We start from the raw sequence: 22,022 nt of genomic DNA, 5'->3' as shown, positions 1-22,022 counted from the left end.
CTTTAGAGTGTACAAGATGTATGCATAAAATAGATTAAATCACATAAATTAATCAAGTAATCAGTTTGGTTGTTAAGATTTTATTTGAAAAAGTAATCTAATTTCTTAAATTGTAAATTTTTATATTTATCTGGAGATTAATCAAATTGGGAAAGCAATCAAAGTTCTGAAAATAAGGAAATTAGTAAAACATTCCTTATTTCTGTATCCTAACTTGTCTTGGGTATTATTTTTTCCAATTTAGGATTCATTCATATTTAGATATTTAATGAAGTATAGTAGTATAATTTTATTATGATTATTATTATTGGTATTAATTAACTAATTAGAATATTTCTAAAACTAATTTATTTTTTTAAAATTATAAATCATACAGTACTACTTAATTTCAATGTACTCCCCCCCCGTCCACGAAAATTTGTCTCAGTTTTCCATTTCTGTCCGTCCCCCAAAATTTGTCCCATTTCACTTTTACCATTTTTGGTAGTGGACCTCATATTCCACTAACTCATTCCTACTCACATTTTATTATAAAACTAATATATAAAAATAGGACCCACAATCCACTAACTTTTTCAACTCACTTTCCATTACATTTCTTAAAATCCGTGTCCGGTCAAACCGGGACGAATTTTCGTGGACGGAGGGAGTAATAAATAACTATTATTACAATTATAACAAAATAACTATATTATTATATTATTTATAATTGTTACTATTATCATAATAGTAATTATAATTTATTAAATAATAATGTAATTAATTAAATTATGAATAATAATAATAATAATATTAATTATTATATTATATATTAATAATTAATCAATCAAACATGTAGTGAAATTTCAAATTTATTACTATAGAGTAAAGGTTAAAATTAGTCCTAAACATATAGCCAGAATGCGAATTTGGTAAAAAACATTCACTTTTTGAAAACCGGATCCAAAACATTTGAAATCGTTATCAAAGTGGTCCTAAACATTTGAAATCGTTGTCGAAGTGGTTTTTTTCCATAAAAAACTAACGGTCAACACCCAATTAACGATTTTTGACTTAATTTGTATAATGATGTTTAGTAATTTAATAAAATTTAAAAAAAAATCAAAATAGAGTTCTCTAGTCCAGAAATCTACGCCGCCGCCGCCTATCTCGACCCCAAAATCAGCCCTATCCGAAAGGAATGGGGGTTGATGGCGACAACAATGGTGGACGGCGACGGTTTTGATCTGGAACAGTAGCGATGCAGAGAAACATACTATGACGACAATTTGTGGAGGAGCGAGCAAAGAGAAAAGACGCGACGACGTTGAGCACCGGAGAGAAGAAGAGAGAGATTCCGATTTAGGAAGAACGAAGGAGAGATGGAAGAGAAGGAAAAAGAGGGAGAAATAGTCGATTTTGGAATTTCTTAGTATTTTATTAATTTTATATTTAATTTTGTTTAATTAATTATGAATTAGTATATTAATTAAGTTTTAAAAGATCATTAATTAGGCGTTGACCGTTAGTTTTTGACGGAAAAGGACTACTTCGACAACGATTTCAAATGTTTAGGACCACTTCGATAACGATTTCAAATATTTTGCACCCAATTTTAAAAAAGTGAATATTTTGGACCAAATTCATATTCTTGGTATATTTTTATGACCAATTTTGACCTTTACTCTTGACTATAATATCAATAAATATTATAATTATAATAATAATCGTATTCATTATTATATTATTTATGATTATAATAGTAGTAAATAACTATAATTACAATAATATATATTATTTTTATATTTTAAATTAATAGTACTAATCTATTAAAAACATCTTAATATATAATAATAATTATTATGTACAGTATATTTTATTGACAAAAAAGTAGTTATATATTTTTAGTTTAGTGTTTAAATCAAATATAAATCTTGATATTTTCTAAGCACGTGGATTCATTTTTTCAGGAATTATTTTCTAAGCATTAATCAAACATTGTGTAAATCTAATGCAGAAGATATCACTAAATAAATAAAAATAAATAGAAGTAATTAAAAGATACGGGTAAAAATATCTGAAATAGCAGCAGCAAAGATCCAAAGAGAATCCGGTTTCTATTGTGCCCGCGCAAAATACTTGTGTATCCCACTCTTCCTTTCCCATCACCGGCCGCTGATGGAGCCCTCCTCTCTCTTCCCCGACGACCCCTCTCGCCGGTCGAAACGCCTGCAAGCCGGTATAATCTCTAGAATCCATCTCGAGAACTTCATGTGCCACAGCAATCTCGACATCGACTTCGGAGACTTTGTTAACTTCATCACCGGTCAAAATGGGAGTACGCTCCCTCACTCTCCATATAACTATACCTATCTGTGTCCATGTGTGAATGTGTGTGATTTGGTTGCTATTTTTAATTTTCCCTGTTTATTTAGGTGGAAAGAGCGCAATATTAACGGCACTTTGCGTAGCATTCGGGTGCCGAGCTCGTGGTACGCAGAGAGCGAATACTCTTAAAATTTTTATCAAAACTGGCTGCAGGTTTGTTTTATTTTTTCACTTCCTGGAAAGGTTTAGGTTTAGGTTTGAGTTAGAAATTGCAATCAGATACATTTTGTGAATTTAGGGAAGATGCATGTGTGATATGTAGTACTACTTGTTTGATTTGAAATTTTAGTCTTCCAAGTTCGAAATCAAATATCATGTCTCCTCAATTCTTTTATGCGTAATTTATGAGATGACTTTGCGCATCTCATTTCTACAAATATTTTGAAGTGTGCCTACTATGTAATACTATACACATCATTCTGTAGAGTGTAGACATCATCTGTCCAATTTGGAGCTAGCAAGTTATTACTACGTAATTGACTAATTGTTTCTTGTTATACTGATCTTGCTACCAACCTTTTTTTGTTTCACATACAGCTCTGCACTTGTTCAAGTTGAGATAAAAAATCAAGGTGAAGATGCTTTTAAGCATGAATTGTATGGAGACGTCATCATTGTGGAGCGTAAAGTTACAGAATCGGCTAGTGGAGGCATCACATTAAGAAACAATCAAGGTTTTATTACTTGGTTCGAAGCTCACATTTGATATGGGCAGTATGAGCAGAAAGAGTTGAATATGTTTTACTTATTTACTTTGTCTAAGCTCACATCTGCTTTTTGTATATGTCCAGAAAAAGTTGAATATCTCCAAACTCCAAAGTTACAAACTCCATGCCATTAAAATGATATTTTAAGAAGTATATATAAGAGTAAGAGTGATTGTGAATTTTCAAACTCCTTTTGTAATGCCTTCTTTTAACTGTCAGATTTTTTGATGCTTTGCCTTGGGAAATTGTTTCTTATAAATAAATTACCTTCTTACATTTTAGTGCAGCTTACAAAAGAATTAGTGCCATGAGTATTTATTAGTAAAGATTGTCCCTGTATCTATACATATATATAGCTATAATTGATTAACCTATACCTATGACATGCTCTTTGTTACACTACTGAAATTTCCTTTTGACATAGGAAGAAAATTAAAGTGTAACATTAGTTTTCTCCCATGAGAAAAATTGTTGTCTTCGTTTTTTTCAGTGTTCAGGTAACAATACTTTTTGTAAGATGTGCTTCCTTGCATATGATGTTTTGAATTTCTGGCATCTTGGTAGTCTTCAATGTTGTTAGTATTCTCATGCATGTTTCTCTTTATATGACTCCCTCCGTCTCACTCTAAGTGACACATTTTCCTTTTTGGGATGTCCCAATCTAAATGACACATTTCTAAATATAGAAACATCACTCTCTCTTAATTTATTCTCTCTCCTTTATTATAAAACATCACAACATAAAATCCTGAGCAAAATTAGAAATGCTTCATTTAGAGTGGGACGGAGGGAGTATATAAGTTTACTATCTTTAGTTAATGACAACACTAGATATCTGAACTATTCTGATTGCTCACTCATCCAGGTAGGAAAATTGGCACCAAGAAAGAGGATCTTCGTGAGCTTGTAGATTACTTTAATGTCAGTACTACAAACTTTTTTAATGCATTTTTTGATTCATGAAAGATGAATTGATCCTGCTGCAAATTTTTTTATGTAATTTTACTTCTTTTATAACTTAGGGAAGCTATCCTTTTGGTTTGATATGAACAAGTTATTGACTTGGTTATTTGTCCCTTATCTGAGTTCTCAACTCTGGCCTTGTTGATTCAGGATTCTATCACTTGATGTTTATTGATCAAACTATATTGATTCACTTAGCAAATTGACGTAGTCATTTGGAGTGAAAGGGAGACCAGGGGACTATAATGGAGAACTTCATTAGCACTTACTGTACCTCAACTTAAAGAATATATGTTTGAGTCCAGACATATCTTCCAATGTTGTTTTTGTTCCACCCTTCCATGATGCTAGCGTGAGATAACATTATCTTGACACACTATATCCTACCTGACCGTAAAGTATGGTATTCTTTGTGGGCTATAGTCCTTGAGGTCCTAGAAATAGTTTAGTAATGCAAATTTTTCTAATATCTTTTAGTTGGTTAAGCTTTATATAATGCAGCGTTTCATGGAATGTTCGAAGCTTTAGTTGCTCAGCTATCTCTCCCAGTTGATAATTACTGATTTGCTACATTAGATATAATATCGGGAATCATTCTCTCTTTCTAGCTAGAGGAGAGAGAAAGATATCAATCTGCTACCTACAAAGCTATCCTCAACTGTACCAATGATTGGACCACCTTTATATGTTGATTTTGTACTAGCATGGTTGTCATGGTATCTATTCAGGAGAGGAGAATGCTTGCTAGTTAGAAGTGATCGTTGGTGGCCTGGTGGGAAAGAATTGTGGTGTGCCTCTTTTGACTTGGTATATTGTTGAAGCCTGAATAGGAAGTTGGGAAAAAACATCTCAGTGGGAGTACTACTAAGAAAGGACCATGTGACAAATATCCTTTTTCTCCAACTCTTTTGTATGTCTGGTGAGTAGAAGTAACTTGTAAGTGCTGTTAGTGAGTGAATTTTTTTTGTTGATTACTGAATACTGACATAACAATTATGGATGTTGTGTTTACTCTTAGGGATGTCGATCCAGTCTGAAACTGGTGTGTCGGTCATAATAAACTGAGAAAAATGGAGATTTAATAAGCCTGCACTGAATGGGAGGCATTGGAAAGCCAATTCAAAATATTGGCAATCATATGTTACTCATTTTGAGAGTTCAAGTATTTTAAGAGTGAACAATGTAAAATTATATAGTTAGAAGTAGAAAAGTCACTAAATATTTCCATTCCCCATGCCCCCCTCAATTTTCTTGTGTACATTAATCTTCAACAATCATAAATTCTTCTGAGAGCTGCTTATAGTGTACTCGTTCATGCAGGGATGATAATAAGTACCATTTTTACTAGATTTTCCATGGTTAAGTGTTCTTAAGGATCATAGTGTGACTCTGCTTAGCAATCCACCAGTGAACTGACACTGTGAAAACTTACCTTTTGATATTTCCACAGTTTTCAGATAGTATAACCATGCCTGTCATATGATATGCATGTGACAGAGTTCTACATATAGCTTAGCAATTTATTATGTATTTACAGCCCCATCAAATGTAAATTTATCTCATTAAAGAGTAAAAGAAAACAAGAGAAAGGTTTGATACTGGAGATAGGCAATCCTTCACTATAAATAGATACATTCAGTTTGCAACATGTAAGATCTCTTTGTTATATCTTCAATAGATATGACGACTACTATCAGAGTTGTATGCTCTTGACTGTGCTAGTTAATACAAAAATTCCATGTGTAATTTGGTATACTTCAAATTCAAACAATTGGTCAGCTGGTTTGAGGTGTCAATGTGCTAAATCACTTATTTGTCATGGAAATTATCAACCAAATCTATTAATGAGCTTGGCTTTCCTTATTTTAGTACTTAGATTTAGAACCTATGTTCATATTAACGTGGACTATCAATTTAGGAAGTGTCTTTATTTTGGGCTTGCCTGTAGCCAATCCTTTGGTGTAACTTATCATAGTATTCTGTTGAGCTATCATTACTGCATCTCATTTTAATATTTCATCATTATACTGTTTAAATATATATTGAAAAATGCCCCGCTTCTTATGCCTCAAATATGAGTGTGTTTTTGGGAACAAAAAGGGACACAATACTCTTTTATTAGATAATTTCATATCCTCTAATTTAATTATTTATATCCCCTCCCCTCTCTTTGCCTTTAGTTTTGTGGATGATACTGTGATCTTTATTTTCATGTGGTTGACCTGTCTTGTGATTCTGCTATATAGATTGATGTAGAAAACCCATGCACAATCATGGGTCAAGACAAGAGCAGAGAATTTCTACATTCAGGGAATGGAAAAGACAAATTCAAGGTAACAATGAACTTGTAATTAACTAATTTGTCACTTCCGCATAGCAACTGAATCTCGTTATTTTGGATAAGTGTAACCACTAGTTTTACAGTTCTTTTACAAGGCAACACTTCTTCAACAAGTGGATGACCTACTAAAAGGTATTGGAAAACAATTAATGATGCAAAGGGCCTAGTTAGTCATTTGGAAGATTCCTTGAGGCCGGCAAAGAAGGAACTTGATGAATTGCAGGAAAAGATAAAAAACATGGAAGTTATGGAGGAGATAACACAACATGTGCAGTTATTAAGGAAAAAACTAGCTTGGTCGTGGGTATATGACGCTGATAGAAAACTTGATGCGCAACATAAGTTGATTGACAAGCTAAAAGGAAGGATACCTAGCTGTCAAGCGAAGATTGACCAGAATCATGTATGTAGATTATTTTCCCCTGGAAATAACATTATCCATTCTTTGTCTGTTTATTTGTCTCCAAAGTGCCTGGACACATTGCAGATCTTATGTGTTAATGTTTAATTTCCTACCACTGAGTAGTGAAAATTAGCTGGGGGTGATGTCATTCATTGCCTTGGTTGTGAAATTTAGTGGAATCTAAAACCTTATTCTTCAGAGTACTCGCTAAACCCTATTAGTGCACCCATCCTGCTCTCTCCAGTTTGGCCAAATTTCTTTTGCCAGATACACATGACCTCTTGTCTGAGATTTGATTCAAAGACTTAGCTAACAGAAAAACTCCACATTGCTTATCACAGCACAAGATGGAAGAGCTGAATGATCGATTGGAAACAAAGAAAAATGAAATATCAAATATGATGGAAAGAACATCTGAAGTTAGAAGAATGAAGGTGGATCTGCAGCAAAGTCTTTCTATGGTATGATAATTGTATTCCACTATATTCTATGTACGATCAAAGGCTGAAAAATGCAGTCTTGTTTAGATCTCCCACTTCCCTTAGGTTCTAGTTTTGGCATTCATTTTCTATCATGTTCTTCTGCTTGTGCCAAATAAATGTTCTTTGGAGTTAGCCTCCATAAAATCTTCAACTGTATATCTTCTCCTTTTCTTGTTTCATTAAGAATACTTGTTTGCCTCATCTACTTTAGCAACTGCTTGACTTGTTTTCTTTTACATTCAGCAGCATAATTAGTGTTCTCACTCTTTTAGAGTTTCACAACAGGGTTGTTTTTGTGGTTAAGATCCTTGCATGTAATTTTTAGGCTGTGAAGGAGCAGCTCGAGCTAACTGGGGAACAAGAGCGCATAAATAGGCAAATTGCAAATATGGTTAAACAGGTCAGATCACTCGAGAGGCACATTCAGGAAATGAATGAGCAGTATGAGAAAAATACACAGGTAACACACTTGCTGAAAATATAATATACAAATGCCAAGCGGCCCTTTAAAACTCACATAGGTGAAACAAACTAATCTGGGGTCATTGGTGTTACTTTGAGATGTGTCTAGACGATATTTATCCTAGGAATCTGATATACATTCCAATGTATTTGAAAAACTGCCTCTCATTACTTCCTGTTAAAACCTCTCTTATTCTTGTCCCACATCGACTTGGTGATGATCTTGTCTCATCTACATAATCTTGGATAACCCTCCCCTCTTATGAAGCCCTTTAAGGGGGTGAGTGGCCCATTTCTAACACATCCCAATAGCTTGTGCCTGAAGCTACATTTGATTCCTTATTATTCCGTGAACAGCATTGTCATGTCTTTGAGAATATTATATCAAATTTATCTGAGAATAGAAAATAGATCCTATTGTGTTTCAAGCTCAAATAAAAATGGATTATTGTATGTAATGCCCTATTTTTTTTAAGAGTATCTATCAGCTTTTAAACACCAAACCAGATGACTATAAAAAGGAAGATAAACTAGATTCTTTGTTGATGTGTGATTTTTTGACATCAATGTATTTCTCCCATGTCTACAAATGAAGGATTTTGCAGCTGTTCTGATATTGAGATTTACACAATTTTTCATAAATTTAGGCCTAATGACTGAATTATAATCCCTCCGTCCCATTTCACGTGACACATTTTTTTTCCGCATGTGTTTTGAGAAAATCATAATAAATAGTTAAAGTGAAGAGAAAGTAAACTAAGAGAGAATAATGTAGAGGAGAGTCTCATCTACATTATTCTCTCTCTTACTCTAGTTTCACTCTACTTTAACTATTTATTATGATTTTTCCAAAACACGTGCAAAAAAGAAATGTTTCACATGAAATGGGACAGAGGGAGTATATCATATCTTGGCATTATTTGTTCTCTCCACTTCTTATTATCCAAAATTTAACTTATACAACAGTTGTAATATATGCTCTCTTTTTTAGTAGGTGTATCATAACTTGCCTTTTTTCCCCCTAGTAATATTCTCTTTCTAAAGTATTCCTGTCATTGTCAAAATTTCAGATATGTTCAAAAGTGGATTTAGATGCTAATATGATTTGGCAGAAAATAAACTAAGTTTAAGGGTTCTGAACTTTAGTGCTAAAGTGAACTTCAACACAGCAGGATGCAATTACTGTCTTTTGCTTAAGGCTATAACATGCAAAAATAATGCCTTACTTCAGTTTTAATTGTCAAATTGAAATTATGCATGAGACTAGAGCATTTCATATTTGGTTAATGAATTGATGGCTTTTACCTTTGGTTAGCAAACCTATCGAACTTCTTTGGGTAGTATCATAGAATGCTAACTAGATTATTGAATTTAGACCCGTTCGTAGAGTGATTTGGTGGTTTTGAATGTGACATTAATATGAGATCATATTAAATCTGTTCATATGTATACATCTGTCACTAAAATACAACTGAATTAGCTATAACTTGCACAATAGGCTGAAGAAAGTGAGATGGAGGAAAGGTTTATGGAGCTTCAAGTTGAAGTTGAGGAAGCCAATGTCAACATTCAGAGGTAGCATTCCATTCCAAAATTCTGTCATCTGCTATGTGCTTGCTTTCATGATTTCAGAATTGAATGGTCTTTTCATTAAAATGAAATTGTCATTCAGATCGAAGGACGAGGAGGAAAAGATGAGGCAAAGGATAGCATTGGTAGAAAATGAAATACAGCAGATTTCCTATCAGGTAATGGTATATGTATGATGCTTCAACTTGTGCAATAAGCTAAAGGCATGAAATGGAATTGCATACCAAGAACTGGTTGTATATCATTGATGTGAGGAAATATCAACGGAATTCAAGTCTTTTCAATGTCCTTTTTTCTCTCACCATGGAATTTGTATTTGAACCTCTGCAATATGTCATGTTTCTAGATGTTTCCTGTGCCTGTGTCTTTCCATGAAATCTTAATTTATGGATATTTTAGTCAGTAAGTTTCTCCTTCTCCAGATTGAAGATGCCGAGAAAAACAATCGTGATATTGCCTCGCGGATACGTGAAATCCAAATGCATCAAAGAAATAAGGTCCTGAATGATCATTTTGTTGATATGCGTATATTATGTTACATCTAATTTCTTCTATGATCTCAGTTTTTTTGTCCTTGAAGGTTACTGCATTTGGAGGTGGTCGGGTAACTAATCTCTTACAGGCGATCGAGCGGAATCAGCATAAATTTAGTATTCCACCCATTGGTCCTGTAGGCGTCCATGTGGTATATTATTGAAGTTCACTGGCATGCTTCATCTTGCATGATACTACCTATTTATGCTTGTTGATGGATCTTCATGGTTTACTATTAGTTCTTGCTACATAATATTCTTTTTCTGTTTCTCCACATATCCCTTAGTGAAATATAACCAGCTAGTGCTGTTTGAGATGAAAAGCATTTGTCTAACAAATATGCTGAAAAGGAAAAGCAGATCACTTAAGCCAAAGTTTGAGTTTGAGAGCAATTAAAAACAAGCCATAAAATCTAATGTACCAGATTTGTTCTGGCTGAATTAACTTAAATGTGTATCCACTTGGAAGATACATATTAGGATCTATTTTTTTGTTCATTGTTGTGAAACTTTGAAGTATCATCGTGTTGCATTGGTTTCTTATCAAAGTAATAGCAACATGCCCTTTTATGTATTTTTTTCTATTTTTTGTGAAGTATTTGTACTGTGTCTATGATGATTGATTAAGTAAGTTGCATCATTAATCCCATCTTGGTTTATGATTAGATTCTAGAAACTTGTGGACTTTGACTGATGATAAAATGGGTCATATTAAAAGGATTCTTGTTCCAAGTGAGTTGATAACAATTTCAAATGCTTCTTGTTGAAAAGTAAAAATGCGGAAAATAAAAATACTCAAAGCTATATCGACTACATTGTATTTGGTTTGAATTGTCCTTTGTGATACAATGGACATCTCTATTTATAGGACTAGAGAATTAAAGGACCTAGGGACTTATAAACTTGGGGACTCTACCATAGTAATGATATATTCCCTTGAGACCATAAAGTTACTCTCTTTCCCACAATCTTGAGACCCTCATATTCTATTTCCAACACTCTCCCTCAAGTTAAGTATCGAGTTTTTTCAATACTTAACTTGCACGATTTTCACTTTGATAAATAGTTTATACTCGTATTTAGGAGTGCTTCAATTTTTCTGATGACAGTTTAGCTCGTGTCTAGAGCCATCTTTGGCAGTTTTAGCTCATGCCATTAGGAGCCATCTTCGGCAGTTTTAGCTCGTGCCATTAGGAGCCATCTTCGGCAGTTTTAGCTCATGCCATAGGAGCCATCTTGGCAGTTTTAGCTCATGCCATTAGGAGCCATCTTGGCAGTTTTAGCTCGTGCCATTAGGAGCCATCTTCGGCAGTTTTAGCTCGTGCCATTAGGAGCCATCTTTGGCAGTTTAGCCATTCTGAGTGGCCTCTTCACGGATTCTCACCATTATCTTCTCGGCTACAAGATCGACTGGCCATCGTCCCTTTTCCAAAAAATTCAATCTTCAACCCGTCAGCAGGCAACAACCTCTCCGGTCCACCGTCCGAACACTGTGAGCTCTTCATGATGACCTCTGTCTATCCCGTCGGCTCACTCTGCTCTATCGTCGACCTTAGGCTCTGCAGATTTCTCGACGGCATCTGCTTGGTGCCGGTGCCGATCCCGCTCTATTCCCGGCAATCTTCCAGGCCTCTCATAGGCTGCCCTATTCTCCCTGTCAGATGAAGGACTCCATTTTAGGGTCTTTCCTGTCTGCTTCTTTTCCGGACGGCAACACCAGTATACTTTCTCGACTCAACTCAATTTGGTGATGAGTTTTTGTAATTAACTAATTGTAGAGGACATTTTATTCTAGTAAGGATATTATTGTTGTTATTTGTTAAATCCCTGACTAACCTCACCTACATCCAAATCCAGGAGTAACAGGATAGACACTATTGTTTGACTTTGTGAATAAAAGGACTCTTGGTTGTTTTTCTGGCATGAGAGACTTCTGCAATTATTTAAGGTAGTGTAACTCCTTACGTTCTGAATTTTTTATTGCAGGAATTGGAACATGGAGACATGTGGGCTATAGCTATCGAAGCTGCAGTTGGCAGGTTGCTCAATGCTTTCATTGTCACAGATCATAAAGATTCTCATATCTTAAGAGCATGTGCAAGGGAAGCAAACTATAACCACTTACAGATTATCGTACATGATTTTAGAAGACAGGGGTTGTTAGCATGTCTATGCAGTAGCATCAATTTCTGACAATGTGTTGCAGTTGATTGGCTCTCACAGTTTAGTTGTTTCTATTGGTAGGATCAACATTCCGAGGCACATGCTTCCTCAGACTAATCATCCCACTGCATTGTCAGTTCTGCATTCTGACAATTCTACAGTACTTAATGTTTTGATTGATATGGTAAGCTTTCAGCATTTCTTGCAACACCCCTTGTTTTTACATAAAATAAACCTATTTTCTTAATGTTTTACACTATACATGATGGCCCATTCCTTGTATTGCTTTTCTTTTGGTGTTAATAAAATACTAAAGTGAAAAAAAGGAAGATTGCGTACATCCAGTGGTGTTTGGAAACGGTTCTTGTTCTTTTTTAGGGGGAAAAAGTTCTTGTTCTTATTGTAACTGATTCCTCATATATTTTGCCATTTCTGAGATAGAGTATGTATTTTCATGATAAAAAAATTTACATTCAGAAAGTTACTGCCGACATATTTTATGGAGAAAAGACTTTTGGTGTTGGGTGATGAAGTGTTAACTTTGATTCCCACTTGATATTTAATCACGAGTCTCCCTGTTTATGTTCTCTATCTTCTGCTGCGTATTGGCGATATTTCGTTTTTTGATAACATGTGCATCACTTGCAGGGTAATGCTGAGAGGCAAGTGCTCGTCAAAGATTATGAAGTTGGTAAAACGGTTGCCTTTGATCAGAGAATACCAAACCTTAAGGAGGTTTACACAACGGATGGGTACAAAATGTATGTTGATATGGAGCCTGTGTACATACAAACAACACGAGCCATCTCTTTATGTTTATGCCTTTTCTTTTTAGGAATGCATCACACTGATTCATCTTATGCTGAAAAATGATCATAATCTTGTTTCTATAGAAAACCAATGGGATGTGTAGTATTCAAACAACATGACCCCTCTGTCCCGCTATAGTAGCCTGCGTACCTACCTTATTGGGCTGTCCCACTATAAGTGCCCTAATCCAAAAAGGGAACTTCTTACCCTCAAAATGTTAATCAACTTTAGTGGACCCTACCACTTTATACACAATAAACAACTTTCTTATTCTACGTTCCCAATTTGTGTAGGCCACTAATAGCAGGGTGAAGGTGATACTAAATTTTATGACTGATTGGCAGATTTAGTGTAATTTTGATGTACCACTTGTTAAATTTATATTATAATCTACTAGACAAAAGAGGAGGGTACAGTTGCACTCATTATTTTATGGGTTCTTAACTTCCTAAAGAATAGTAAGTACATTCATATCACAGAAACTGATCTGAATGCTTATCTATATCAATTTTCTGTGTAGATAAGTAACATTCATATCTAATTGCATTATCTTCTTTGAAAATTTGTGTATTCAATTTAATTTGTTGATTAACAATTGAGTTTCTTTTCCCTTTTTATTTGCGTGCCAGTTTTTAAGTGGTTTCAACTTTCAAGTTTAATTTTTAGGTAAATTCAATGATGGAATTTCGCAGGTTTTACCGCAGTTCAGCCCAAACTATTCTTCCACCAAACAGAAACATGAGGGCTGGCCGTCTCTCTGGTTCATTTGATGATCAGATTAAATATCTAGAGAGAGAAGCATCAGAAACAAAACTGAAAGCCCAACAAGGCCGTGGACAGAAACGGGCCATGGAGGAAGAGGTGATTGATCTTCAAAACACCTTAAGCAATGTAAAGGTAACCCTTCACACCCTTCAACTTTTTAGACAGTAACAGTCTCTAATACTCCCTCCGTCCCACTATAAGTGAGGAGTTTCTTTTGGGCATGGGATTTAAGAAAATGATATTTATTGAGTTAAGTGAAAAGAATAAAGTATGAGATAGGAAAAAGTAAGAGAGATAAAGAGAGAGGGAATAAAGTAAGAGGGATAAAGGTGTTGCTTTTTGCCAAAAAAGAAAATCAATCACTTATGGTGGGGCAACCCAAAATGGAAAGTTGAACGCTTATGGTCGGACGGAGGGAGTATAATGCATTAATTGTGATCTCAGTAATTCTGATAGAACTGTATCGTTTAAAGCCTCGGAACAATTATTGGCTTATCATTTAATCACGATTGCCTATTTCACGGTGACAAATAAAACCAAAGCAATTGTAAGATTATGGGGCTTAACATTGGTATATCAATGATTGGAGTTTCTAATAGTCATATTCCTTCATATTTTTAAAGAATCTCTGGATCATTATTTGCCTTGATTGTGCTTCTAGTCTTATAACATCTGATGATATGCGCTGCATGTATTCCTAATTTATGATGCAAAAATTCTGGCTACATTTTTTCCTGGAATGTTGCTTGATTATGCTGATTCATATTTGCTTTAACTTCTTGCAGAGAAGGCGCATCAATCTGGAGCGGCAATGTATGTCGAAAGAATTTGAGCTGAAAGATATGAAGAAATTACTTTCATCCGAAGATAATGCAGCAGATGACTCTAATCTGGATGAGACTCGTCAAGAGATATCTGTGCGTCTATTTAATAAGTTCCACCTTAATCGTTGTCCTACTTTCTTGAGCTGATTTAATAGTGTGTATTTGGAGATCTGGTCTGTGTAGTGGGCATCTTATATAATAATTCATTCATGTTCCCTGACTTGGAATTTATGTGTAGAAACTGCAAGATGAAATACCAAAAAAAAACGTATTTGCTAGAGAAGGTTCAAAGTCGAGTGAATGAAGCAGGGACTAACGCTAAAGATCTTAAAATGTCATTGGAGAATCTTTGTGGTATCCTCTTTCTGTATTCGATTGTTTTGTTCACTCTTAGTGGTTTGTTTATGCCTTATTTTAGTATTTATAATGTAGATTCAGCCAAGGCAGAAATTGATGCATTAGCAGAAGCAGAGAACGAACTGATGATGATTGAGAGAGATTTACAAGAAGTCGAAAGGGTCCATTTCATTTACCGTGTTATTTATTCTCCCATCGTTTCTCTTCTTTTGCTATAATTTCTTTGCAGTTTACTTGTATGATTCTTTTACAGGTTAAAAAGCACTATGAAGGAATTATGCAAACTAAAGTCCTTGCTGACCTAAAAAACGCTGAGACTGAGTATCGGGAGCTTGAGAATAGCTGTCAGGTGCTATAGAAAGATACGGATTACATTTTACATTTGTAGTTAAAATGGTGATGTCTTTTGCAGAAGTTTCTTCTGGTCCTGATATATACCTTTTCTAATATCTTTGCCATGCCACATCCTTTTTAATGCAATACTTTCTGATCTTAATCCCCTGCAATTGTCCTTTTGCTCATTGTCCCGTTACTCTTTTTAAATCACATTACTTGGTCCCTGTACTTCGTAGTTGTCAACTGTAATTCATTTGTTCCCTAAAAATGTGGGTTTTTGGTTCTAAGTTTGTTCTCAAATAAAACCTAGACATGGTTCATGGTGAAATTGCAGGAGGGTCGTCACAAAGCATCAATTATAATTCCCGAGGATGAGATTGAGGCATTAGGATGCTTTAAGGAAAGCAATCCTGAGAATCTCAGTGCCCAACTCACTAGGTTGACTGAAAGACTTAAGCGTGAGACCCAAAGTTAAGTAAAATTTGGAACACTTACTCCTATCAGACGTTAAGTTGTTTTATCCTTCTGTTGTTTGAAGTGATGATTTCTTATGCAGATTTCCGGAATCTATTGATGATCTCAGAATGTTATATGAGAAAAAAGAGCGGAAAATATCAAGAAAACTGCGTACTTACAAAGCCTTCCAGGAAAAAATGGAAGTGGGTTATAGCATCCTTAATTTATCATGTTTCTTCTCCACTATTAATGTGGTCTATGGTTGCTTGATATCTTGAAGCATGTTAATTTATACTATCTACTTTAGGCATGTGAAAAGGCACTAAACTTGAGAAGGAGCAAATTCAATAGGAACGCAACTCATCTGAAACGTCAGCTGTCATGGCAGTAGGACCTCTTCTCTTTTTGGTTTTCTCCTCATTTCAAGCGTCTTTTTGTTTCTTATTGTAGGACTATGATTTAAATTAAGTATAGCTGATCTAATAATTATGTCTAATAGATTCAATGGTCACTTGAAAAAGAAAGGGATCAGTGGTCAAATCAATGTTAATTTTGAAGATCAGACTCTCTCAGTAGAGGTAAAGTGCCTGAATGAAATAAAACTCTACTCTCATCAAGAATGGTTACTATCTTAGGTCCACTGCTTGCGATCTAAAAATAATTGATAGTTGGCTTGGCTGGATAGTTTCCCTCATTTCAATTGGTCCTTACCTGGTAAAGATGCCACACGATGCATCAAGCAGCTCTGTTCATGACACTAGTGGACTTTCAGGTTTGATCCTTCTTGTTTAATCAACTTCTATAGAAGGTTGTGCTGATTTTCTCATTATACGTTTCTATGTTTTGACTGGTTGTCGGAAGTATGGAATAGGGATAGGGAAAAACACTGATATATCGAAATACCGCACTAAAAGAATACCGAAAATACCAGTTTTTCGATATACCGTAATTTTTGGTACATTTGATACCGTACCAAAAGATTTTGGTACGGTAACCGTATCAATTTTCCTATACCGGGTATACCGAATCCTCGATATATACTGAAACCGGTATATATTGAAATATTATACTATATATTTTATTATATTTAATATATTTGTATACAAAATAGAATTAAAAAGAAAGACCCTTCAAAACCCTACTTTTAAATATTTTGGGTATGAAATAGGTTTTCTTCGGTATAACGCAATTACGGTATGCCGTACCATATTTCAGTATAATGTAAAAGTACGGTATACCGCAATAAAGTATAAAAGTCAACCATGATGTTCTCGGTATGGTATAGCGACCCACCCCTAGTATGGTTTTTGTCTCATTTGTGCTAATTTATAATAATTGTTATGAATTAATTTGTATATTGCAATAACTAAGTACCAATTCTCTGAACATGTTTTTGTAGTAATGTCATAGTGTATGTAGTTAGTTTCACACATAACAATTACGAGTACAATAATATTCTCATTTCTAGTTTAAATAAAACTTGTCAATAATTCTAAAAGTTAATTACTCCCTCCGTCCCAGTTAAGATACTCTCTTCTACCTTATTCTCCTCTTACTATACTTTCCCTCCACTTTAACTATTTATTATGATTTTCCCAAAACACGTGCGAAAAACGAAAAGGGTCATCTTAACCGGGACAGAGGTCCCAGAGGGAGTATAAGTTATTGCAATTAGTGAATGAGGGTACTGACTGTGTTCGCTTTGATTCTTCTGACTTTCTATAAATGGATAAAAAACAACTGAAAAAATTAGCTGAAAACTCCTTGACGTATCCAGTTAACAGCATATGTCAACATTGGCCATATATATATAGGATACTCATATCCTGTAACACCCTCCTCAAGCTGGAACATCTATATCAATCATGTCCAGCTTGGTACAAAATGTTAAAATGCTAACTGAAAATGTTAGAAAGCTAACTGAAACAAAACAGAATCGGCTAGGATACTGTTGTAATTATCTCTTATTTGATGTTTTAACAGGTGGTGAAAGATCTTTCTCCACATTGTGTTTTGCCCTTGCACTTCATGAGATGACAGAGGCACCTTTTCGGGCAATGGATGAATTTGATGTATTTATGGTACGTCCTTCCACAGCTACTTTTAACTTCCTATCGTTAAATTGCTTCCAAGACGACGATATATGTGTTTGTCATTTATTTTTATCTAATTGATGTAATTATGAAAATCATTTGGAGTTGAGGGTTGACATGTTTAGGTCTTAATATAATCTGAAATTAAGGTGGTACAGAAATTTCATGAATTCTTCAATATATATTACCCTAGACTTTAAAAGTGGAAGGAACTGTATGAAAGCTTGGAAATTTCTTGAGATATCATAGACTTTAAAAGTGGAAGGAACTGTATGAAAGCTTGGATATTTCTTGAAATAGGACAATGCCAATAGCAAATACCAGCAAAATGCATTTCCTCACTAGTATGAATGAAGTGGCATCTGTAAGTTTCCTTGTTGGCTACAAAAAAGCAAGTTCATCCCAAATAAACCAGCTAAATATCATTGTTGTCAGATATCTGCCATAACGATGGCAGTTTTTCGACCAAACGCCACTGCCACGCTGTGACATGGAAGTTTTGTGTGGCAATCTATGGCGGCCGCCATGGCAAGATATGACACATCATTTGGTTCATGGCTCCCAAGTTGGGTTTGTCGATCCCATTAACCCACCAACCCAACAACCCATTCAGCCAATTAAGTAGTGGTTTAGGTCAGCAATCTCGATTCTCACTGAGCGAACTGCAATGCACACCTCCATTTTCTGGATTCCACTCTACCTTCGTCATTCCATTACTGCACCGGCGACCCACCTGTGCCAGCAACCTACTACTCAGCCGAAATTTTATTTTTTCTTTATTCTTTGATGTTATAGAATATAGAATTATTGAGTGATTGCAATAATGTCCGTTGGTGAAGAAATTTCTTTCAACGGTTGCTAGTGGCAAAGGTTATAGTTCACTACTAATATAACTGATCTGGGCCGGAAATTTTGCACTCAAGTTGACAAAGGATTGACAAGCAACATAATGTTTAGCTTTTATGCAAAATTGATGAATGGCGATTTGCTAGAGGCAAGGAGTATTTAGGAGTTATTATTTCCTAGTTGACCTTTTATGATACTTTATTTCATATTTACTGATTCAACAGCAGTGAAGTCCCTAATTGTTTCTCTTATTATAAATTGCAGGATGCAGTAAGCAGAAAAATCAGTCTGGATTCTATAGTGGATTTTGCTTTGGGCCAAGGTTCCCAGTGGATATTTATAACCCCACATGACGTCAGGTAACAGCATAAACTAATTCATTTTCATATGCACTTCTGGTCCTTTAGTTACTTCTCAAGTCCTACTGACTTCTATTGAACATCTTCAAGCATACAATCGGGTTTTGTGTCATCCAAGGTGGTGTTCGGTTGCCAAGATAAAATAATACCAAGATATCTAGGATTGAGTTGTTAGATTATTTTAGTCATAGGGAGTTAGCTATGACTAATTATCCCATGATTATCCATCTAGGATTGAGTTGTGAGATTGAATCTCATGAACCAAACACACTACTAATTTAATGCCGGATACAATCTTGCAAACCGAACACCCCAAGTGTACGTTTAGTCCTATGTCAATCATGAAAATGAGTAATTCTCAATGACTATAGCACCGTTTTGACTTTTGAGATGACTACTGCTATTTCAATATAACATTACTTTGTTTAGTGAATACTGAAATCTATTGTCTTCTGCATATGATTCAGTATGGTTAAAAATGACGAAAGGATCAAGAAGCAACAAATGGCTGCTCCTCGCGGGTGACCATTGAGAACTTCAACTTGTATCATAAAGTTCTGTCTATTCTCAAGGTTTTTGTTTGATTATATCCTTTCCATTGGGTGGTCTAAGCTTTATCTATTGAAGGTTCTCCCGTAGGTTTAACTGGGTTCGGAAATGGCACAGGTTTTTGCCCACAGGTTCACTTAATCTATGAGCCATCTTGATTAGTTGTTGGTGAACTTGTTTTTCCAGATGGAATTTGTTTTGGCATTTACTTTCCTCATTTGATATTTGCCATAATCAATTATGCATTTAATTTTGAGTGAACGAGGGATGTAACAGAACAATCAAGCATATGATCATATATTTCAAACACTAAAACCTCTAGCACAAAATTATTTTTCCAAATGTATTTTTCAGTTTCACATACTAAAAAGCAAAATAGTACTACTCCACAAATTAGTTAAAAATCTTACACAGTCCATCAACAGTAGAAGGGTCAGCTTGTCACAAATTATTAATTCCACACATTAAAAAGCGTGTTGCCATAACCGCGATTTAGAATTGAGAACCACTAAATAAAGGCATAACCCCATTCTAAAACCCACTCAATCTAATCTTCAGCTCAAAATTTCTCCAGTATCAATTTGGGTAGAGATCAAAGGTATTTTTCTGTATCTCAAATTCTCTATCTACCTACTTTCCCATCTTTCCTCCCCACCATTTTTGGGGAGTTACTCGCTTGGTTTTTCATTATATCGTCTGCCTTAATCCTCTTTAGATTTATTGGAATTTCTATTGATGATCTTGCTAAGACAGTATTGGCTGGAGATGGCCTATTAGGAAATTGGAATTGTTTATGTTATGGAATAAGATTTTCTGTCGTGAAATAACGACAGATTGTAAAATGTTTTGTAGGTGTATAAGTAATTTTGGTTGGCTGGTTTAGCTTGGTATGGAATCTGAAATTCAATCGAAAAGAACTTTTTTTTCAAATTCATGTTTCAGTTTTGAACCAATACAGGACAAATGATTTTCAAATAAAGAATAAATTTTTTAACATAAATAAATTAAAAAAAGAGGATAATAAATATATAATGAAATATATGATTAAGAATGTCTGTAAATTACATTATTCATAGTATTATAAACAATTAATAACATTATAAGCAATAACAAAAAAGAAAAGAAAAATGCACTTCTCCCACCTCACTTTAAATGAAATATTTCATATTCGGCAAACAATACCTACAACTTTAGTTTATGAGAGTGGAGTACATAAAAAAAGAGATCGAACAAAAAAAACTGTAAGCGGAGTAAAATAAAATAAAATAAATGAACCATGTATTACAAATGCTATGCACGGGACATAAGAAATCTGAGTCTAACTCGTCCCGAAACCCGACCTTATAAGGTCCCAAACCCTAAACGTACGTGTCCGTATCTCTTACTAATCATTTTTAAGATTGATGATTAATAGTGTACTTTCATATTTTTATTTCTTTATCCATATATTTTATATACTTTCTTATTCTATTAAATATTAAATTCTGTAGAATTTTTGTATAGGTTTATCTTTAATAATTATTTTCTTATGAGTATTTTTTATGATTAACGATTTCACATACAAAATCGATGTGCCCAAGCTTTGAAGATTTTAAAAATTAATTATAAAAATGATTTATAATTACTTTTAAATATTCAAGAATTCTTACCTAATCTTTTGTTGTTTTATGACATTATTAATAAGTAACTACTAATCATCAATGTTAAAAAAAAATTATGGAGTATATAAGTATTAAACATAACATAAAAAAATTCTAGATAAAATAATAATAGAATGAACTAATAATTATATTCTACATTATATAAAGCTTCTTAATAAACAACATTATAATAAAATCAAATGTGACGTCAACTAGACTAAAATTTTGTGACTTTTGAAAATACAAAATACTATAATTGACCTTTGACATAAATAATCTATATTGAAAATTTTACAATGTACTTTGAGATTATCAACAAATAAATTAATAGAGTACTAACAAATTTAACGGAGTTCATAAATCAATAATTCCTTGATAAAATAGATTAAAGTACTACCAAATAATGAAAAATCAACCACACTTCAAAATATATAATTATTAAAAAAATTCATGTAACTAATTAAAAAAATATTTATATTTAATAATGAAAATTTATAAATAATGCTCAAAACATTCATTTATCAAAATAGAATAATAATATCATAAAACAATAAATTATTACTCCTGAATTATAATTTTATGAAACAAATAATAAAATTCAACACTCAAATTAAACTCTATTCAATTGAAAAGAATATCAATTTACAAAATTATAAACCAAAATCTTAATTTCAGAATCCATACTATAAGCCCAAACATCATGCATAAACCAATATTCCTCAAGCCTTAGAGAAAAAATTCAGTGGTTAGGGCATCCGCATTGCTGTGCGATGTTGTCTCGATCTCGTCTCGACGAGACGAGACGGCATCGAGACAGCGATGCGGGATCCTTCTCGTCCCGACGAGACGAGCTGTCTCGATGCGTGATGCGTCCCGGCGAAGCCGGCCTCGAGCTGGCGGCGCTGGCGGGTGGCGTGATGCCCACTCGCCGACCAGCGATTATGACGTCATAATTCATTTTTTTTAAAAAATCAAT

General features: G+C 34.2%; 1 protein-coding gene across 1 annotated transcript; it reads left to right on the top strand.

The window, feature by feature from the left end:
- Window positions 1–2,098: 2,098 nt before the first annotated feature.
- On the top strand, window positions 2,099–19,670 carry LOC125190805 (structural maintenance of chromosomes protein 6B-like). The gene is given in 30 exon segments (XM_048088208.1): window positions 2,099–2,317; window positions 2,415–2,520; window positions 2,905–3,041; window positions 3,940–3,995; window positions 6,284–6,370; window positions 6,462–6,522; window positions 6,525–6,781; window positions 7,123–7,242; window positions 7,589–7,723; window positions 9,224–9,300; window positions 9,398–9,473; window positions 9,738–9,812; window positions 9,896–10,000; window positions 11,835–12,004; window positions 12,093–12,195; window positions 12,660–12,772; window positions 13,514–13,718; window positions 14,372–14,503; window positions 14,649–14,666; window positions 14,668–14,764; window positions 14,843–14,928; window positions 15,021–15,116; window positions 15,438–15,574; window positions 15,660–15,762; window positions 15,867–15,946; window positions 16,059–16,137; window positions 16,280–16,331; window positions 17,543–17,640; window positions 18,763–18,857; window positions 19,325–19,670. Coding segments are annotated over 30 exon segments (3,174 nt in total). The 5' UTR covers window positions 2,099–2,157; the 3' UTR covers window positions 19,383–19,670.
- The last annotated feature ends 2,352 nt before the right edge of the window (window positions 19,671–22,022 follow it).

This window comes from Salvia hispanica, chromosome 5, assembly GCF_023119035.1.
Source record: "Salvia hispanica cultivar TCC Black 2014 chromosome 5, UniMelb_Shisp_WGS_1.0, whole genome shotgun sequence".
Lineage (NCBI taxonomy): Eukaryota > Viridiplantae > Streptophyta > Magnoliopsida > Lamiales > Lamiaceae > Salvia > Salvia hispanica.
This window is presented reverse-complemented; position numbering and strand designations above follow the sequence as displayed.